General features: G+C 41.5%; 1 protein-coding gene across 23 annotated transcripts in view; it reads left to right on the top strand.

The window, feature by feature from the left end:
• Positions 1-22,760, top strand: part of fam49bb (family with sequence similarity 49 member Bb) — a 275,748-nt gene that overhangs the window by 231,092 nt on the left and 21,896 nt on the right. For all 23 annotated transcript variants that reach the window (XM_072467054.1, XM_072467062.1, XM_072467040.1 and 20 more), the window contains 2 exons: positions 9,771-9,892; positions 10,832-10,937. In XM_072467054.1, the coding sequence (XP_072323155.1) occupies positions 9,771-9,892; positions 10,832-10,937 (228 nt within the window). The remainder of the gene's footprint in view (positions 1-9,770; positions 9,893-10,831; positions 10,938-22,760) is intronic.

The following is a 22,760-nucleotide window of genomic DNA, read 5'->3' as shown; positions in this document are numbered from 1 at the left end:
TCTTCAACATATTGCCCAGTCAGTCTTATCTGCTCATCTCAAGTTGAATTAGTTTGGCTGCCATCTTTATTGCTCCAGTTGCTTGACTTGCAGAAATGTACAAAGCATGTTGTACAAGAATCTGAAATAAGACAGTATTACATAGTAGCTTTGGAGCTCCATGCGTCCTTTTCCTGCTACATGCTGATGTTCCTGGATATGAAATGTTTCTGAACATGGTGTGTATGTACATTGACGGCTGTGTCTGCATGCTCGTTGCAGCTATGTTAGAATATCATTATTAAATCTATCACAGAGTGTCACTTCAGTGCAGGCACCATGTAGTAGGCATCTGAAAGTTAATTTTAAATACACTTTGACTACATTCAGCCATTCTGCCATATCCCTAATCTGTCATGAGCCTACTTTTGTTAAGTGAGGAAATTAAGCAAAATACTTTTCCACTATTCAGTGTCAACACAACTTTATTTAGTTGCTGAGAATTGTACTCGCTGGCAAGATCAATTTTGTTTTTGACTACTGCCATAGGTGTGCTGCAATACCTTAACACCTTGGTGCTAATTTTCTAAAACTCATCGCAGTTGTAGCTGGTATGTAACCCTGTGCTTGCAGTTTCCATGTATGGGCATATAAAAATACTATGGAGAGGGCTGCTCTGAGGTTATTTGGCTGACAGTATTTAATGGCCTGAAGCACTGAAGTAACATATTTTTGTGAGGTATCCGCCCCCAATATATGTGCAGGCAAAATCCATTTCTAAGCATGAAAGCATTACTTAAATTCGACACTGTTTTGTCAGAGCATGTTGCCCTGTAATTATTAATGAAAAAAAATAGTTTGCTAGAGGCCAACAGGGTACCCTATCCCAAGCCTGAACTGCATTGTGCTTGTATTTCACTCTAGTACCTCTGTGAGTCTCTAAAAATTATACAATAATATTGTGAACTGGGGCTAACATATTGCATGCTGTCTGCATTTGTGTGTATCATCTTTGTTGCTTGTTTAGGATTGGGATGAAGCAAAATTATAGTTATCTGTGCTGAAAAATATATGAAAATAGTTGTGTGCTAAATGACATCACACTGAGCTGTATTTTCTACTTTTGTGATTACTGTTTTCTTCCCCCTAAAGCTAATAAAGTCATGTTATTTGTCCCTACTGACAGCAAATTTAAAAGTAGCTTGCTAGAGACCAATTATTTGTCAGCGGAATATAAAGTGTTTTACCAGCTATTTAGTGCATTGTGAAGAAAGCCATAAGAAATGGTGGCTTTTCATTCTTTCTTCCCTGCCCCCTTTCCTGAGGATCCTTTTCACACTTAATTCCCATTTAAGATACACAGCTAATGTTACCTCACTAAAGAACAATCTCGAGTTGAATATGTCACATGGCACCCCCCCCCCCCCCCCCACCCCATATTATAAAATACTACAGCAGTGATAAACCTCCTCAAGTTTATCTCTTCCCTGTAATCAGTATCTCTGAATTGGCTCCTTCCCTAATCTCCTTAATTATAAGTAAAATCATATGTCATATTTATATTGCAGGATTACTTCAGATAGAAGCATTGCTTGCCAGCATTGTGAAATCTAACCCATTAACATTGCAGGTCAGATGCTATAGCCATGATGGCAACAATATGTGGATCAGAAACACAGTTTGACTAATTTCTCTATAGTTCAGTCCTCCTTTGATGGCAGGGGATGTTCCATGCTGCTAGGGACAGCATTTAAATTGCTTCTCTGGGTCTGTTGACATTGAAGATGTAGAAAAATGCTACCTCTGCAGGCAGTAGTTTCCCCTCACTTGCCTTAAAGCACTGTCCCTACCAGACAGGCATGCCTGCTGATAAAGGTTTTTATGGATACTGGCAGGTTAACCAGCAATTAAATCCCCTGATTAAATCAATGACACCATCAGTTTGAGATTTACAGGGATTGAGTAACTTTTAAAATGTTGATTTTATGTACGCAAAAGATTAAATACTGCTCTGGGAGACAGAATTGTCACTTCTATATTTCACTGGTTTGTAAGACAATTATTTGTTATCCCCATTTGATGAAATTCATTTAAAATACAGGCTTTATCAAAAGCACTTTTTGTCAAAAGTGACATTGTGTTTGCTTTAAGATTAGGCCTTCTTTGAAATTGGAGTTTAGAGATTCATCTCATCCCTAAGATCTATTTTACATTTTATATATATAATGTATGTTTATGTATGCATATAATATATATATATATCTATATATTTGTGAACAAATGTTTTACAGTCATTGTTTTGTCATGCTGTGCTATTTGCTGCACTTCAGTAGATGGGGCTGGCTCATTAATCTACTAAATTTGCATTGTTTGATTAAGATTATTTCAGTGAATAAGGAAGACTAGGCGATACCTATAAATCTGACCTTTTTGCCCTTGTTCAGTGGAGATAAGTTCTGATTAATAGCTTTGTGCTTATAGCAGATTGAAGCTTCACTTATTGTGGTCATAATTGCTTACATTCTTTCTGCATGCTAAATGTATACTTTAGGTGCTTTATGCAATGATTGTTCTTGCTTGCAGTAATCTGAAACCATTCATATTTACATTTTATGCAAAAAATGCAAACAGTGTACATGTTTTTGCAGTAAAGTAACTTTAATGGGTCAATATTTGCTGTTAGTCAGTGTTCTGTGTGCATCTATTCTACAGTCTTCTGCAGTGTTTCTGATCAGGCATTTTCAGGTGAAAATGCCAAAGACTGTTGATTATGCTTGTGTACTTTAGTAGTGTTCACAAAGCTAAAACATTTTGGTACAACTTTTCATAACACTGAAAAACATGAAGCCCAGTGTTCCAATGAAGCTAACGTTTTCCCCACGCTGCTAAATATAAACCAGTTTTGTTACTAACCTTCGTGAACAGCCATGTTTTTATCCATGTTTTTGTCATTTATGTTACTTGTGTCCATTTTGTCTGCAACTTTTTAAATTACAGGTGAATGTTGGTGCATACCTCATTAACTGTGGGTTATAACTGATTCTTAATCCATGTTGCTTTCTACATTTGTTCAAAATAGTTGCAATAATTACAATGATATGTCAATAGGTTATCCATGTGATAGTTACAATAATGCAGCATTGACCTCTGATAAATGTTTGATTTTGAAGACTTATTTACAGATGAAACGATGTTTAAGTAACTGGAAAACGACAAGAATATTTGTTTTTACAGACTGGTGTAGGTTCTCTATGAAGAAGAAGACAAAAATTTGTTTTAATACAATTGGTGTTGTAAGTTGGCAGTAACTACCAATGGTCCAGTAGAATTCTTCAGAAAGAAAGCAAATTTACTAAATTGTGACCGGAATTTACCGCTGGCTGCAGGCTTCCCGACTGTGTGGAGTGGTTTCGATGGGAAGCCCCATTGACAAGCGGCGGGAGTAAAGAATCCCGCTGCGAGTGAACGGGGTGCCGCTAAGAAACAGGCAACTATAACCTTAGATGTAGTGAATATTTTAATTCAAGTAGTTGGTAGGTGCATGGAAACTTGAAAGATATAGGGTGGGATTCTCCGGTCCCCAGCAGTGTTTCTCGGCCACATGCTGTTTGCTGGCAGCAGGATTCCATCTTTCCACCACTTGTCAATGGGAATTCCCCTTGTAACCAACCCATGGACGGGGTTGGGCTGCTGGTGGGAAATGTCAATCACAACAACCGGAGAATTCCAGCTATAGTCTCATATCTTTTACTTCCAAAGGGCTGAATTCTGGCTCCCAAAATAGGTTGGAGTTGAGTCAGAGGTAAAATGCAAAAAATCTGAAACAAGAACCCAAGATGCCTTGAAACCTCCCACTTCAGTTCAGTGGATGCAAGGCAACCAGTCGAAGAGGGTTGATCATTTGAATATTATAATCAGGCTGTCAGCCTCCATTATAATGGCCATTCTATTATAAATTCTTGCAGCTGGGTTCCCAGGCCATGGGAGACCAGGCAATTACGAGATTTGAGAACAGCCTAAACCATGAGATAATTACCTTTCGCAGAACCGCTTGCAGGTCAAGAGAAGCAGTCATGCTTCATCCAGACTCAACAGGCCACCTCGGAAACCCACCCTTCCCCACAGTTAGGACCCTCCAACCGTCATCAGATCCGCATCAACCGTTCTTTCAGGCTTCCCAACCTCACAACAGCTTTGTTGAATGGAACTTGTCCCCAGGCTAAAATTTAGACCTAATATACTTAACAGTAAGAACCAAATGTGTGGAAAGTCAATCTTTAAAGCAGGAGGCCCAAAATCTGTTGCATCAGTCTTATAATGTATGGATAAGAGATGAAGAAAAAACAAACCTGTTTTAAGATTGATTTTGAGTAACATTTGTTCCAATGATATTAAAGTTTTTCAGCAATTAGATTTGGTTTTGGCGTAGACTAGAAATTCTGCTGAAAGTGTTCTGGATCCCCCCCAAAGATCAGTGAGGTAGACTGATCATTGTTGCCTCCTCAAGCATCTTCCACACACACTGTAGAACTGAAGCCAGCTTAACTAATTCAGAAAAAAACTCATGGTAGCAGGTACAGAACATTGTCATATTCTTGTAGATGGGCAGTGCTAAACTGGTCTGTTCACCTTTTAAAGGTATTATTCAATGTATCCATAGCAGTTGCCAACCATCTGGAACAAATACGTACACAAAAGTATTGTATCAATGCTCTTAGCAACTCCAGCTACAAGCAGAGCTTTTTAATGATTTGTGTGATTGCTGATTGTTGCTAGTCACCTGCAGTGAAAAATTATGTAAAAGTAAACAAAACAAATGAGTACAAACAAGAGCCATAATTTAAATTCTTATCTTTGAATAAAATTACTTCACCCAGGTGGGATATTATCATTCTGTTTAACTGCCTGATCCATGCAATGCACTGTTTGCAAGTAAATAAATTAAATGCCTCTACAGTTAGGACAATGCATCAGTGCCAAATTCTGTCAAAAGCTTTACAAACTCCAAAATGAAATGGCCTGCTCACAAGTGTTGATTGGTATATTTGATACATGAAAGGCTTCTCACCAAAGCCCAATATTGGTGTTCGTCTCATTTGCCTTGCATTCGGAAAGTGCAGTTCCAAAGAACAGCTGCACTGTATGTCCATCAATACTAAATGCAAACTTGCTAAATGGGGGAAAATCCCCAAGTTAGATGTTTGCTCTGGTTCAAAAGTGCTGATTCCAATGCATCGAGTCATTCCAAGTTGAAGCAGTGATCGAGCAGCAGATAATTAGAAGTCCAGGCCACAGGCTAAATATTATTACAACCATTTTGTTCATGTTTCCCGACTATCATTAAATCATATTCAAATTGATTAGGATTTGTAGGATGCCTCATGGAATAATTATCACAACTTTACCTGACTGTATTGTCAGTTGGACAAGTACATGTGATGCTTTTGGCAGATAAATCCTGTCTACTGTTCATAGAATCATAGAATTTACAGTGCAGAAGGAGGACATTCGGCCCATCGAGTCTGCACCGGCCCTTACAAAGAGCACCCTACTCCAGCCCATGTATCTACCCTATTCCCACAACCCAGTAACCCCCACTTAACCTTTTTTGGACACTGAGGGCAATTTAGCATGACCAATCCACCTAACCCGCACATCTTTGGACTGTGAGGAAACCGGAGCACCCGGAGGAGACCCACGCAGACACGGGGAGATGGTGCATACTCCGCACAGACAGTGACCCAGCCAGGAATCGAACTTGAGACCCTGGAGCTGTGAAGCAATTGTGCTAACCACTATCCTACCGTGCTTCCCAAAGTAGTGTTGAGGCAGTTCCTCCTCTCGTGATCTCCCTGTTTATGAGCTGAGATTGTGATAATATTCATCTGGTATGAGATGATTATTTAAAGGTAGATTACTCACTTTATAATGATATGCAATATCCTTATAGCACGCTTCAACGTTACCATTTTCTTCGGCCGACTGGATGTAGTCTTTTGAGGGTTAGAATTTTGCTAGTCAGGTAGAAAATGAACTGCTGCTTATGGCACAGGTCCTTGACATTTACAGTACAGAAGTGGAAGATGAATAAATATTTTGCTTGTCTGTAATGTTATGGTGACATTTTAATGTGCATGCTGCGAGCAAATAGGTTTCCCAAAGCTAATCAGAGTAGGTGGAAGATGTGAAGATCCTACAAAGTTGCACCCATTTTTTTTGCAAACCCCTGAAGAATAACTTGAATAAGTTTGCTATCATTCCGTAGCCTAGCAAACAGGGTAAAACAAATGCTATTTCTCAAAACTTGTACTATTCTGATTTCTAAATGGGCAACATTCCATCGGCAACTCTGCTGAAATTCTAGTGGCAGAACATTAGCACTATTCATCCATTGTTTTTTTTAGTACCTTCAAATGAGGCTTTGCATGCCTGAATTACCCCCTTCTATCTCCCCAAAAAGAAAGGTTGCTCAGAGCAATGGAATTTTGCACTTTGGCAGCTGCAGTGTTTCTACTGGACCATCTGGTGCTACAGAAAATGAAAAATTAGGATCAAATGTTGGGAGGAATTAGCAAAAAAAACTTCAAATGTGGATTGCATTTCTTCGAACTTATACTTATAAAGACAAATGTTATCATCTTTTTTACTGAAGATAGAGGAAGATATAATCAGTCTGTAAAACCTGTTAAGTACTAGCTACTTATCAAACTTTTATGACCTGGTAAGATCATTTTAAAGTCACATAAAAATTATTGCAAATTGTTAGATGTTTTATAATTGCATATATACCAGTCTTTTGAGCATTAAAGACTAATCATAATTAAATTATTTGGAAATGTATTTGCATTATACACACTCACTGACTGTGGTCTATTGTCCCCTTTATTGAACCTGATTTTTTAAATCACTTCTTTAAGCTAATTAAATACTGAACATTGTACTTTTGATTATCTGCTTAAAAGACGATACAATAAATTGAAAAATGTGTTGCTTTTAAAGTAAATGCTTTACTGCCTGAAGTTGATGCTTTATTTTCCACCCCAAGCTGCTTGGAATTCACCAATTGTGTTGGAGCTATAGGGTGTCAATGTGCACGATTCTCCCAAAATGTTTCTAAGTTAATTTGTGGTGGGTTTTTCAGGGAGTTTGCCGCCGGCTCTGGCGGTGAGTTCCCCACCGTTATTCAATGACACTTAGTCACTTTTTTGTGCCTTGGGGAGTTTCTCACCGATTTAGCCCACCCATGGGCAATATTACTCCACACACACATGGACACCCCCCCTCCCCCCCTCCCAAAGTGAGGACACCCTGCTTGGGGGTTCCCCCTCTTCAGGCCCACCCAAGCTCCCTTATAGCACCCCCTCCCTTCTAGGACCTCCATCCATCACCCCCAACCTCCCAGATGACCCTACTTACCTGCCCATGACTCTTCAAACTCTACCCACGTTTCATGGGCATGGCCCCCCCCCCTTTGCCCCCTGACTCTTGGCAGTATCATTGCAAGTTACTGCCCTGTATCCAAACTTAATTTACCCTGCAAAGTGGTTGAATATGCTGTTGCCTCCCAAATCTGTGCCCATCTTTCCTAGAGCTCAGTTTGAATCCCATCAATTACCTTTCTGCCTCTGCCACAGTACTATCACATTCATTAATGACATTCCATGTGACCATGATCATGTTGAACTATCCATCCTCATAAGAACATAAGAACTAGGAGCAGGAGTAGGCCATCTGACCCCTCGAGCCTGCTCCGCCATTCAATGAGATCATGGCTGATCTTTTGTGGACTCAGCTCCACTTTCCGGCCCGAACACCATAACCCTTAATCCCTTTATTCGTCAAAAAACTATCTATCTTTATCTTAAAAACATTTAATTCTTATACTCATACGACTTGACCTGTCCATATGACCACAAGATATAGGTGCAGAATTAGGCCATTCGACCCATTGAGTCTGCTCTGCCATTCAATCATGGCTGATATGTTACTCATCCCCATTTTCCTGCCTTCTCCCGATAACCCCTGATCCCCTTATTAATCAAGAAATCCCCTTATTAATCAAGAACACCAGATTTGTGCTTGAGGTGCTGTTACCTACAGGGCTGCAGACCAAGAGCTGGAAGAACAAATAGTTCTTTCTTAGATTAGAACATAAGAACGTAAGAACTGGGAGCAAGAGTAGGCAATTTAGCCTCTCGGGCCTGCTACACAGTTCAATGCGATCATGGCGGAACTCACCATGGACTCAACTCCACCAACCTGCCTGTTCTCCGTAACCCTTCAACCCATTGATTAAAATTCTGCCTAACTCCTCCTTAAATTTACTCACTGCCCCAGCATCCACCGCACTCTGGGGTAGTGAATTCCACAGATTCTTTACCCTTTGGGAGAAGTAGCTTTTCCTCACCTGGCTGTAACCTTTGACACAGTTGATCACACCGTCCTCCAGCGTTCGTCCATTGACATCCAGCTGCTTGGAGCTGCATTCAGCTGGTTCCATTTTTATCTATTTAGCTGTAGCCAGAGAATCACCTGAAATAGCATCTCTTTTCACTCCCGCACTGTTACATCTGGTGACCCCAAGGATCTATCCTTGGTTCCCTCCTACTTTTCCCCACAGTGGCATCACTTATCTGTGCCATCACTAAGACCGCCTAATTCCACTTGCATAACATCACCTGACTCTGACTCAGTCTAAACTCATCTGCTAACGTTCTCACCCATGCCTTTGTTATCTTTAGAAATAATTACTCCACTGCTTACCTGACTGGTCTCACATCTTCCATAAATTGGGTGTCATTGAGAACTATGCTACCTGTACCTTAACTCACACCAAGTCCTATACACCCATTACGCCTGTTCTCATTGATCTACATTGGCCCCTGGTTAAGCAACACTTCAATTTTAAAATTCTCATCCTTGTTTTCAAATTCCCCCATAGCTTGCCCCTCCCTATCTCTGTAACCTCCTCCAACCCTACAATCCTCGAGTCGTGTGCTCCTCCAATTCTGGCCTACTTACCATCCTTGATTCCAATCATTCCGCCACTGGCAGCCACGCTTTCAGCCAGATGCCGAGGCCCTAAGTTCCGGAATTCCTTCCCATAAACTTTCTACCCCTCTACTTCGCTTTCCTCCTTTAAGACTCTCCTTAAAAGCTACATCTTTAACCAGGCTTTTGGTCATCAGCCTTAATATCTCTTCCTGTGGCTCAGTGTCAAATCTAGTTGTATTTTGTTCAAACTTTTATTATGTTTTGCTATGTTAAAGGTGCTATATAAATGCAAATTATTATTACTATAAATAAAAGTATATTTCCAAATCCAAATGGTGTAATACCTCTGTCAGTACTAGCCTTAGTACCTTGACCTTTTCCACTGACAAGTTCCATATAACATACAAACACCATCATCTCTTATAAGTGTAGTTTTTCTTATTTGGAGTTGAGCTTGTGAAATGGAGAACAATGTAGGATAATCTCTTGGTTAGATTAACTAGAATTATAATTTTAAATACTATAAAATCTGATGTCTAAAACACACTTCTAGACATTTGTAATCTGTATAACAATTTTGACATCAGATATTGGCAGCGATTTTATAAAAAAAAAAGCAGCTGTTTGAAATTTGACATTTACAGCTGAAAAAAGCATCAAAAACTCAAATGCAGAATGCATAGATTTTTATGTGACTTTAACGTAGTATTAATGTGACTACTTAAAGTTCTCTTTAATCAGCTTTTAGATTGAATTACTATTTTGTTTGTACTGAATACTTGTGCACTACTGTTCAGACGCACAGCCTACAGACCATGAAAGAGAAGTATTTAATCAGGTGAATGTAGTGTTAAAGGATGCAGAGGGAATCCTGGATGATCTACAATCGTACAGAGGGGCAGGACATGAAATAAGAGAGGTATTGTTTTTGATTTTTAACCATGTTTTGTTTTGAGCAGTAAATTAATTACAGAATGGAGCCAGTTACTTATATGATGATGCATGAAGATCTGTTCCCTGGTTCATTCCCCTTGGCAATGCCTTGACTAATTTTTGTTGACCTGCCTGGTTTGAGTTTAAACAAAAGCTTGGCAGTTATCTGTCCCCTAGTGCATTCTCCATGATAAGACCTCTACCAATTAGAGTCCACTTGCCAAATAATCAGCACTCTCTTCTCAAGCAGTATAAATTATTGTTCCCTTTACAATTAGTATTGTGAATTCTGACCTGATGAGTACACGATTATAAACTTCCAATAGCATGTCTGTTTTTTTTTCATCAACACTCAAATTGTAATGCCGTTAGTTTTCCTTGCAGTGCAGCATGCCAGCACAGTAGTCACCAAAACACTCTCCTTAGTATTAAATAGTCAATTTTGATTGCCAAGCATACATAGCTTTCCTGGAAAAATCCCAGAGGCACCCTTCAAATGTGAATCTGATGCCAAATGCATCAGTTTTATGGCTTTGGCGGCAAGTTGGTCCAGGTAGAAATTAATATCAATGAGTCTGTTAAATTGAGGAGCTTTGTGACATTTGCAAAAATTGTAAATACAAATTACCACATTAATAAAGCACATTAGCAAATAAGCTAAAACTTTCAAACATTATTGAAAGAGTTGTTGTCATCTGGCACAAGAACTAGGAGATCAAATTTTCAGTCTGGAAACTCTTAGAGCACAATGCATTCATAAAATTCCATTGAAACAAATCTGTCCTCAGAAATGCAGAGATCCAGGATTAAACCCTTTTAAAGTGACCCAGGATCTCATTTCAACTCCTATTAACCAGCTCGTCAAAGTAGTTTTGTTCTGTTTTGAGAAATGTGATGATTAAAATTAATAACTTTTAATTTAAAGGCAATACAGCATCCAAGTGATGAAAATTTGCAAGAAAAAGCATGGAGTGCAGTGTGTCCGCTAGTGGGAAAACTAAAGAAGTTTTATGAATTCTCCCAGAGATTAGGTACATATTTTTCCTTTTGTTCATAAATAGAACATATATACCATGACTTCTTGTTAGTTTTCCTTTAATCTTTTTATTTTCTTATGGATTGGGACGTGATTGTCACAATTCATTAAAGGTAATAGTTAGACCTGAGTATTATGAGTCAAAATATAATGTTGGAGATTAATATGGTTGATGTGTGGACAAAATAATTGGTAAATATTTTACCATAAAACAGTCTTTATTTTAAGACATTATGGGAGCTGGCAACTTTTTTCTGACATTGGTAACATGGCAGCATCCAAAGTTAGAAGAGTTTGCATTGAACTGATTAATAATCCTTTTTGACCTTAAAGGTTAACTGTATTAGATTTAGTATTAATTCTTAAAAATGTAGAAATCTGAAATTGTCATTTTAAGGCCCTACTGATGTAGTGAGAAAAAATAGATCTAAAATATAATCAGCTAGGTAGGTTCGTAATTAGGGAAACTTCATTTTCATATCATGCTTAAGACACTGAAACTTTATTCCTGACTGAATAAATGAAGGAATTTAATTTTTGAAATAATTTACAATTTGTGCATCATAATATACCAATAGTTCCACATTTATAATTTGTCAATTGCTATAACCAAATAAAATTGGTGGTCGTTCAGGATTTCATATGAAGTGATGTCTGTCTGTAGGAAGATAATATTTTAAATTAGCAAACAAAACCGCTTTCAGTAAATGATCGTCAAACTAAAATAAATGATTTAGGCCATCACTATGTTTATATGAATGAAACAACTCTTAATTGAGCAATTCTTAAGCTTTCAATGATTTAATTAGTTGTGTCTATCTGGTGCTTTATAAATCTATGTCAACATGTTGTAAGGTTGCTCTGACTCATCCTTTTATGTTGTTTTGTATTCACCGTGCTAATCGTACTGCACTACTTGAATGCAGGAGTACTTTGTAATATTTCTATCCGAACTACTGACAAATTTTATGGCTTTTGGGGAGGGGTAGGGGTAGTGTTCTTGGGTGGCTGAGAACTTAATAACCTCACTGTTTTTAAGCATATGCACACTTAGCTGATTCTGGAAACCGGCTCCCATTAGCCAATGCCTTCGGCCAAATTGAACTCCCATATCTGAGTGGCAAACTATATGATTCTGCTATCAGGGTAAAGAAGCCAGATTTGGCAGTCTAAATGCAGGAGTTGGTGCTTTTCTGTGGTCCCTACAGTCTGAACTAAAGAAGCACCAGTGTAAAAACAGCTTGAAATAAATGAATAACTTTATGCCTTATAGATCTATTTTAATTACAGGTTTGCAGTGGCATCCTTGGGTGTTACATTATGCCATGATTAAGTACAGAATCTGTCCACTGATTTCTGCCAAAAGTCAACGTGATCACAGAATTTTTAAGTTTCAAGCTTAGCATCCAATATTGGCTTTGAGACCAAGTGGGCGAGGAGGTGGGAAATGAGAATGTGGAAAGTGTCAGGGAACAAGAAAGGGGAGCAGAAGCAGGGGATGATCTTGGGCGGTGGAGCAAAGAAGGGCACTAAGTAATCTTAATGGGAGGAGAATAAGGACATTGATAAAAATTGATCTTGTCTGGGAGAGGGTCTATTTCTGTGTGTGAAAATTTGCACCCACACCTCTCCATTAAATTAATTCCAGGTGAGACGGGAAGGCTGAACAGCCAGGGCTTGTGGTTCACATTGGTACCAATGACATAGGTAGAAAGAGGGTGAGGTCCTGAAAGATGTTGATATATCCATGCCTTCTCTGTGAAGTTGAGACCAATTACAATATTCTGATCAAGAAGGTGTAGAAAGTGAGGAATAAGTAAACCAAGTGGATGAGGAGTGGGAGTCGATCAAGTGGTGATGGGTTGAGGATGTAGAAAGTGTCACAATACAGTAAAAGGGAGCAGGTGCAGGGGATCTTCTTAAATGGAAGGGGAGCATGAAGGAGAGTACGTAGTCTTAATGGGGAGGAGAATAAGGAGCATTGTACCCCAGACTCTTAAAAGAAGCCAAGGTGGAAATAGCGGAAGGTTTGGCCATCATTTCCCAATCCTCACTAGATACTGATGAGGTACCAGAGCTTTGGAGGTCTGCCAATGGTGTACCTTTGTTTAAAAAGATAGGGAGGGATAGACTGAATAATCACAGGCCAGTCAGTCTGACCTCGGTTATGGGCAAATCAACTCTAAGGGCCAGGATAAACTGTTACTTAGAAATGCATGGATTAATCAAGGACACAACAAAAAATATATCCCAGTGAGAAAGAAGATTCTAGGAAGGAGATAAATTAACCATGGTTAACCAAGGAAACGAAGGATCGTATTAAGCTAAAAGAGTATGTTCGGTACAATTTCTAAAAACAATGGCCGGGGTTCTCTGATCCCGCGCCAGGTCGGAGAATCCCCGGGGTGACGCGAGAATCGCGCTCCGACGCTGGCTCCCGATTCTCCAACGCCGATTCTCAGGCGGCTGCGGGATTCCCACCGCGCAGGTTGGGGGCCGTTGAAAGCCCTCCCCCCCCCCCCCCCCCCATTGGCGATTCTCCGGGCCTCGATGGACCGAGTGGCCGACGAGTTTGGCCGAGTCCCGCCGGCGTGGGTTACTCAGGTCCCACACGGCGGGACCTAGAAGGTGAGTCTGCGGGTGCTGTCCCGTAAGGGGGGGAGATCCGACCCCGGGAGTGGGGGAATATCGGCAGGCAGGCTTGTTCCGTGGGGGCCTATGTTGGTCCGCGCCGGGCCCCTGCAGGGCTCCGCCATATTGCCCGAGGCTGGCGCGGAGAAGGGAACTCCCGCGCATGCGTGGAAATAGGATGGCCGTAGCGTACATGCGCAAACTCGCGCCGGCTGGAGCTGAGGGGACCACTCCGACGCTGACTTAGCCCTCTAGGAAGGGGAGCATTCCCCATTATCGGAGACCATTGATGCCAGAGTGATTGGCGCAGCTTTTCACGCTGGCGTGGGGACATAGCCCCATTATTGGAGAATCCCGCCCATTTAATATGTTGTGGATCCAACCAGGGATCAGGCTATTTTGCATTTGGTAATGTGTAATGAGGCCAGTTTAATAAACAGTCTCAGCGTAAAAGGTCCCCTAGAAAGCAGTGACCATAACATGGTAGAATTTAGCATTTAGTTGAGAGTGAGAAACTTGGGTCAGAAACTGTGCTACACTTAAATAAGGATAATTATAAAGGAATGAGAGCAGCCGGAGTGGATTGGGAGAGGAGTTTAGCTGGAAAGAAGGTTGATCATCAATGGCTGAAAGTTCATGGGCGGCGTGAATCCCGCCCCGCCGCTCCGACGCCGGCTGCCGTATTCTCCGGCACCGGTTTTCGGGCGGGGTTTACGCCACACTGGTCGGGGGCCGTTGGCACGGCCTCCCCGGCAATTCTCCGAGCCCCGATGGGCCGAGCGGCCGACAGTTCCTGGCCAGTCCCGCCGGCGTGAAATGGACATGTCTCGTTCACCAACCTTGACATCTCTGCTCGCTCCTCCCTCTCCCTGTGAGCCCGAATTGATATCAGTGCCTTCAATAGCGTGTCGGCCGAGACCTCACCAGTGTCATTTACTTCCACGTACCCCCTGATGGCGGCCTTCACTTATTCACGCACCTCCTCCTCAGCTAGCAGCCCCACATCCAACCTCCACTGCGGGCGCTGAGCCCCCCCCCCCCCCCCCCCCCCCAACCCGGTCCACTCACAAGTCCACCCAATGTAGCGCGTGGTCTAAGACCATGATCGCCGAATATCCCGAGTCCACTACCTCTGCCAGCAACGACTTACCTACCACAAAAAAAATCAATCCGCGAGTTCAACTTATGCTCCTGTTAACTAGCACGCCCAGCTAGACCGGCAGCACCCACTCAAGGAGTCACAGCCTCCTACCCCCCATTGATCTCCCACCCCTCGCTCACTGAGCAGCCAACAGTGCAACAATTAAAAAAACAGAAGAAGATCAACAAAAATAAAAAACAGTCTAAAAGGTGCACTCACCCCCTCATCACCTTGAAAAATCTCGGAGGAGAAGAGTTCCCCAACCACCAACTGAACAAAAAACAAATTACCCAAGAACCAGAGAAAAAAAATTAGTGAAAACCACATTCATCTCCACACTCCTCCTCCACAATTCAATGTCCTCCTTCACCTGCCGTTCCATATTGTCTTAAAAATTCCTCCTTTGGTGCTCCAAAATAGTGCTCTTTGTTGATAAAGGTCACCCAGAGGCGAGCCGGGTACAACAGCCCAAACTTCACCCCCTTTTTAAAGAGGGCTGACTTCGCCCGATTAAACCCGGCCCTCCTCTTCGCCAGATCCAGGCCCAGGTCCTGATACACTCGCAGCTCACTCTCCTCCAAGGTGCATCTCCTCGTCTGCCTCGCCCATCTCAGAATCTTTTCCTTATCTAGGAACCGGTGAAGACGCACCACAATTGCCCTTGGCCGCTCGTTCGCCTCCTCATTAGAGCCTTGTGCGCACGGTCGACCTCCAGGGACTGGCCAAAGGCCTCCTCTCCCATCAGCTTTTCCAGCAGTTCAGCCACATACATGGCAGCGTCCGCTCCCTCGATGCCTTTCAGGCATCCCTACAATTCTCAAGTTCTGCCTCTGGGAGAAGTCCCAAGGTCCTCTACCTTTTCCAGCAGCCGCTTCTGGGTGACTCGCTTTACTCCCATCTCAGCTGCCAACAAAGCCAACTGCTCCTTGTGCTCCCCCACCACCTCCTCCACTTTCTGGATGGCCTGGCCCTGGGACTCCAGCCTCTGCTCCACTCTGTCGATTCCCGATTTCAGCAGGTCTACAGCTTTGGCTAGATCCTCATGGGCCTCTCTCCTCTACTGACTGAACTTCTCATTTAAGAAGCCCACCAGTTGGTCCAGTTTGGGCAGCACGGTAGCATTGTGGATAGCACAATTGCTTCACAGCTCCAGGGTCCCAGGTTCAATTCCCCGCTGGGTCACTGTCTGTGCGGAGTCTGCACATCCTCCCCGTGTGTGCGTGGGTTTCCTCCGGGTGCTCCGGTTTCCTCCCACAGTCCAAAGATGTGCAGGTTAGGTGGATTGGCCATGATAAATTGCCCTTAGTGTCCAAAATTGCCCTTAGTGTTGGGTTACTGGGTTATGGGGATAGGGTGGAGGTGTTGACCTTGGGTAGGGTGCTCTTTCCAAGAGCCGGTGCAGACTCGATGGGCCGAATGGCCTCCTTCTGCACTGTAAATTCTATGATAATCTATGATAAACAATTAGGTGGCAGCGCAGGCCCTGTACCTCCACTATCTTAAGCTGTGGCGCATGAAGATTCCCCTGCTCCAGCTGCGCCCTTCTTTTTGACTCACCTCTGGACGTGGATCCATCCACCAGTCCCATCAGTGGAGTCACACTTCTCTCTTGCCAGCCCATACCTTTTTCAGCCACACATCCACCCTTCAAACGGGGAAAAGGTCCAAAAAACCCAACCTCGAGCGGCAGCTGCCAAATGTGCGACCGCTCACACCATGGCCGCCACCGGAAGTCACGTTATTTCAAAGTTAACCGGTTATGTTTGCAGTTTTATTTGATCTTACTGACAGTCGGTCTTTAGAAGTCGATTAATGTTTATTTTAATAATGGTTTGAGTATCAATTGTTTTCTGATATGCTCAAACAGATAGGTTACTTGAAAAGTGATTCTATTTTGTTATCCCTGATGGGCCTCTTTCTTTCGGCTGCATTTGCTTAATTCAAAGGGATTTATGTTTGTCTTTATAATTTATGCTCTTCTTATTAGTTTGCTGTCTAAGGCAATTAAATTAATCTTAAGATTGAGGGGAAGGGGTAGGGGGCATGCTGACGGAAGTGTTATTGCTGTGGCGTTATATGGGATAAGAACGTAAGAACTAGAAGCAGGAGTAGGCCATCTGGTCCCTCGAGCCTGCTCCGCCATTCAATTAGATCATGGCTGATCTTTTGCGGACTCAGCTCCACTTTCCGGCCCGAACACCATAACCCTTAATCCCTTTATTCTTCAAAAAACTATCTATCTTTATCTTAAAAACATTTACTGAAGGAGCCTCTACTGCTTCACTGGGCAAGGAATTCCATAAATTCACAACCCTTTGGGTGAAGAAGTTCCTCCTAAACTCAGTCCTAAATCTACTTCCCCTTATTTTGAGGCTATGCCCCCTAGTTCTGCTTTCACCCGCCAGTGGAAACAACCTGCCCGCATCTATCCTATCTATTCCCTTCATAACTTTATATGTTTCTATAAAATCCCCCCCTCATCCTTCTAAATTCCAACGAGTACAGTCCCAGTCTACTCAACCTCTCCTCGTAATCCAACCCCTTCAGCTCTGTGATTAACCTAGTGAATCTCCTCTGCACACCCTCCAGTGCCAGTACGTCCTTTCTCAAGTAAGGAGACCAAAACTGAATACAATACTCCAGGTGTGGCCTCACTAACACCTTATACAATTGCAGCATAACCTCCCTAGTCTTAAACTCCATCCCTCTAGCAATGAAGGACAAAATTCCATTCGCCTTCTTAATCACCTGTTGCACTTGAAAACTAACTTTTTGCGACTCGTGCACTAGCACACCCATGACTCTCTGCACAGCAGCATGTTTCAATATTTTATCATTTAAATAATAATCCCTTTTGCTGTTATTCTTTCCAAAATGGATAACCTCACATTTGTCAACATTGTATTCCATCTGCCAGACCCTAGCCCATTCACTTAGCCTTTCCAAATCCCTCTGCAGACTTCCAGTATCCTTTGCACTTTTTGCTTTACCACTTATCTCCGTGTCGTCTGCAAACTTGGACACATTGCCCTTGGTCCCCAACTCCAAATCATCTATGTAAATTGTGAACAGTTGTGGGCCCTGAGGGACACCACTAGCTAATGATTGCCAACCAGAGAAACACCCATTAATCCCCACTCTTTGCTTTCTATTAATTAACCAATCCTCTATCCATGCTACTACTTTCCCCTTAATGCCATGCATCTTTATCTTATGCAGCAACCTTTTGTGTGGCACCTTGTCAAAGGCTTTCTGGAAATCCAGATATACCACATCCATTGACTCCCCGTTATCTACCGCACTAGTAATGTCCTCAAAAAATTCCACTAAATTAGTTAGGCACGACCTGCCCTTTATGAACCCATGCTGCATCTGCCCAATGGGACAATTTCCATCCAGATGCCTCGCTATTTCTTCCTTGATGATAGATTCCAGCATTTTCCCTGCTACCGAAGTTAAGCTCACTGGCCTATAATTACCTACTTTCTGCCTACCTCCTTTTTTAAACAGTGGTGTCACGTTTGCTAATTTCCAATCCGCCGGGACCACCCCAGAGTCTAGTGAATTTTGGTTAATTATCACTAGTGCATTTGCAATTTCCCTAGCCATCTCTTTTAGCACTCTGGGATGCATTCCATCAGGGCCAGGAGACTTGTCTACCTTTAGCCCCATTAGCTTGCCCATCACTACCTCCTTGGTGATAACAATCCTCTCAAGGTCCTCACCTGTCATAACCTCATTTCCATCAGTCACTGGCATGTTATTTGTGTCTTCCACTGTGAAGACCAACCCAAAAAACCTGTTCAGTTCCTCAGCCATTTCCTCATCTCCCATTATTAAATCTCCCTTCTCATCCTCTAAAGGACCAATATTTACCTTAGCCACTCTTTTTTGTTTTGTGGTCAATGTGTATTCTGGATTCTGAAAGATACTATTATATTGATTTTTTATTCTATTGATTTTACTTTACTTGTGTTACACACGCTGTGCGCCAATTTTGACTTCTGTTTCTTGCAAAAGCTTTTTATTTAATCTGACTCTGGCCAGTGTGATATTCGTCAAACTGGATAGAGTAGATGGGAACAGCCTGCTTACTTTAGCAGAGAGGTCAGTGACTAGGGGACATAGTTTTAAAGTGATTGGTTGAAGGATTACAGGGGAGACAAATTGTTTCACCCAGGAGATTGTGGGGGTCTAGAACTCACTGTCTCAAACAGTCGTAGAATCAGAAACCTTCAACTCATTTAAAAGGTGTCTAGGAATGTAGCTCGAATGCCGTAATGTGCAAGGCTACGGACAAGATGCTGGAAAGTGGGATTAGGCTGTATGGCTCATTACTTGGCCAAGTTACCTTGTCCTGTGCCATAAAGCTTCTACGATTCTATGAGAGTCCTGAGGAAAATACCAATGCACAACGATCAAAAAGGTTCTTCCTGGGAGCCCAGGAAAACAGCACTAGCTGAGAACCTAACTGCAAATGCATAACTATTTGGGAACAAGCACTAAAACTAAATGCAATATACGTAATAATTATAATTCTGAACCTAGTTTGGCCTCCTATCTCCCACATTCTACCCTTTATAAACCTGAAGTCATACAAAGCTCTGCTGCCCATGTTTTAACTCACTCCAAGTTCTGTTTCCCTATCACCCCTGTGCTGGCGACCTACATTGGCTCTCAGTCCAACAACGTCTTGATTTTAAAATTTTCATTTGTTTTTAAATCCTTCCAAGGTCACGTTCCTCCCTATCTCTGTAATCTGCACCAACCCCACAACCCTCTGAGATATGTGCACACTGCTCTATTTCTGCCCTCTTGTTCATCCCTAATTTTAATCGCTTCACCATTGGTGGTTGGGCTTTCGATTGCTTGGGTCCCAAGCTCTGGCATCCGCTTCTTACATCACTCCACCTCTCTATATTGCCTTCATCATCTGAACTAACAATTCCTTAGGTGGATGAGTGTCACGCTTAGTTTTATAATGGCCCGGTGAAGTGCCTTGGAACATTTTATTGTGTTAAAGGTTCTGTATAACTTTAACAATACATTTTAAGTTGTTTTTGTTCTAAAATTAAAAACACCTTGCCTTAGAGCCACCTGGTGGTCAACAGTGTGAAATGGCTTGCAGATTGAAATCAGCAGAATTCAATTTCTGTTCGTATCATACCTAACGTTACATACCTGACGTTGAATATTGAAAATATCGATTTAAATATTACTTACAGGCTTCATAAGTATTACATGGACTTTATTGACTTGCCTATTGATTTTAATATTGAATGGGTTTTATATTTTGAGCACAGAATGTGTCTATATTAATATCATGGAATATATATTAGTACTTGCCATTATCTTAAAATAGTCTGCAATTTAAAGCATTCATAAATATAATATGATTGTTTTGAACTTTGTAGAATTAATGATACATATTTTAGTCAAATCCCTTGCCTCTGCAGTGAAAACGGAAGACAATCTTCACAGTTAATAAGCAAAAGTATAATAAAATATTTATAAATAATGCGCAGTGATTACTCTGTTTTTCTATATACAATATATATATATTATAACAGACTACTAGGTCTTAGAGAAACACTTGTGAAATTCCAGACACCCGTTTTGAAGTCAAAGTGTAAAAATAGGAAGTTAAACTAGTTATTAAGATAACTTCCTACCTCTGTAAAATAGAGTTGAAATTAATAACAGGCATGAGCTGCAATGTGCTACATATAGACTAAAAGGATGAAATGTACCTAGTTTAAAGTTGATTTTCTTCTATTACATACAGAATTGGCAAAGTCGTGATTACACAGATAAACCTCAATATACCACAGGATCCCATACACATTTCTCATCCTTTATCAGTTCATTGACAAGTGCTTATATTTGTACTTTTGTTCCTTGAATCCCAAGTGTCAAGTTGTCTAATGGCATTAATGAGATGATGATCAGAACAATAAGTAAATAATAGCTATGCATAAGAAGTGATCAGGCTGGAGGACAAACACTCGCAGAACGTTTGCACGTTTTGATGAGCTGCTGTGCAACTTTTAATGCAGAGAGAGATTTTGTTTATAAATGATGCGACTTGCTTAATATAGCATTTTTCAAGCTTTTTTTTCCTGCGACCCACTTTTGCCAACTGGCCGACTTTGGGGCCCAGGCTGGTTGACCTTCAGGACCCATGCCATGTTCGCTTATCCAGTCTACCCTGAGTCAAGGCAGCGTTTGGGACACTAAAGTTTTCTTGCCCCAGGCAAGGGAAGGAAAGAAAGTAATCTAGTTTTCCTGTATCACTATCTAGTATCCCCTGGTACATTGAATTTATGTAAGCATTGAGTGAGGACAGGATCAGACATGCCTGTGATGTGGTTCAATATGTAAAGGTTCATTGTCTAGGATCACACATTAAGAATAGTTCCTCATGAGAGATACTGGAGGGCTGCCAACAAGTGTGAACCTGCATTCATTGTGAGACACTACCTCAAGGAAAATAAAAGTGGTGGAAGAAGACTGAGGAGAGGAGAACAGATATCACTTGGAGAGAGCCATATGCGGTTCCTGTAAATAAAACAACCATAAATCTGAAGACTAATATTAAAATCTTGATTTATAATTATCTTAAATTCAATTCAATTACTTGATGCAAGTTTATTTAACTTCAAAGTACATTATTAGAAACAAGTTCATCAGTATTATGAATGCTGGCAACACTAAAACTGCCCCACAGACAACTGACAAATTAATTGTTCTTGTCATTAATCAGCCAGAATGGACATTGAACAAAGTTTTCTCAGTTCAAAGATATGCAGGTCAGGTGGATTGGCCATGCTAAATTGCCACTAGGTGGGGCTACGGGTATAGAGTGGGGGATTGGGCCTAAGTAGGGTGCTCGGGCAAACTTGATGGGCCTGATGGCCATTTTCTGTACTGTAGGGATTATATGAAATTAATTATTTCCCCAACATCTTACTATTTCATACTGTTGAGTATACTTACTGTACATTCCACCTGGAGGGTTTCTATATTGCCCAATTCTTTCCCCATAGCACACCGCCTAATAATTGAAAGAGAGCCCCTGTCTTATTGACCGGAAGATGGATTAATTCATTCACCTTATAATTTACATTTCTAGTCAAATTTCTTGGGTGAAATTTCCGCCACTGTCACATCACTTTCTATGGAAACCAGTGAACAAACACATGGCAAGGCCCTGCTTTTGGCCCTCTCCTAACTCCACTCCCCCACTGCAGGGTCGACCAACGGTGCAGGCGCACCTCGGGGCCAACTGCCGCACAAATCCTAGAAACCAGTGTGTCATGAGCTGCAAACATTACCAGGTGACCTGGTGATAGTATCTGCCTGTGCTATCGGTAGCTTTCCATATTTACTCGCTTAATGCCCTTTATTTTTATTGATGTTCCGATTTGTTGTACACCAAGAATTACTATTTTCGCCCATGATGACTACTCTTTGGATAACTCCGTTGACTTTTAAAATTTGTTAGTATTTAAAAGGGGCCTCACATGTGTTACATATGAAAACTGTTACTCCATGACCCTTCTGACCCACCTGCGACCCACCCATGAGTTGCGGCCCGCGCTAGAAGTTGCAGAATTTCATTTAGTCTGCTATCTCCTTGTTTGTACTGCTGAGCTACAACAGGAATTCTGTCTTCCGAGCTGCTGGTCTAAAATAATCTAGTGATTCCGATAACTACATCAGAGAGCTTCTATATTAATGAACTTTGAGATGCAATGAGTTAAATGCATAAATAAGCATTGCTTTCCATTGTGGTTATGATTTTGATGATTCTCCACATTCTGAAAATTGGAATGTCCTTGTAACCAAGCTTCACTACGCAGTGAGCATAAAGTGAAATATCCCTCGTTTTTCTATAACAAAACTCAACATGATTTTCACTTGTAAGTTATACCAATTTTGATTTGAAACATAACACAGATATTTAATATACAAACACCATATTGAAATTTGGCAATTCTAAGTTTGCACACAATAAACTATAAACCCGTTGATCTAAGAATGAGT

The sequence above is a fragment of the Scyliorhinus torazame genome, chromosome 11, assembly GCF_047496885.1.
Source record: "Scyliorhinus torazame isolate Kashiwa2021f chromosome 11, sScyTor2.1, whole genome shotgun sequence".
Taxonomy (NCBI): domain Eukaryota; kingdom Metazoa; phylum Chordata; class Chondrichthyes; order Carcharhiniformes; family Scyliorhinidae; genus Scyliorhinus; species Scyliorhinus torazame.
This window is presented reverse-complemented; position numbering and strand designations above follow the sequence as displayed.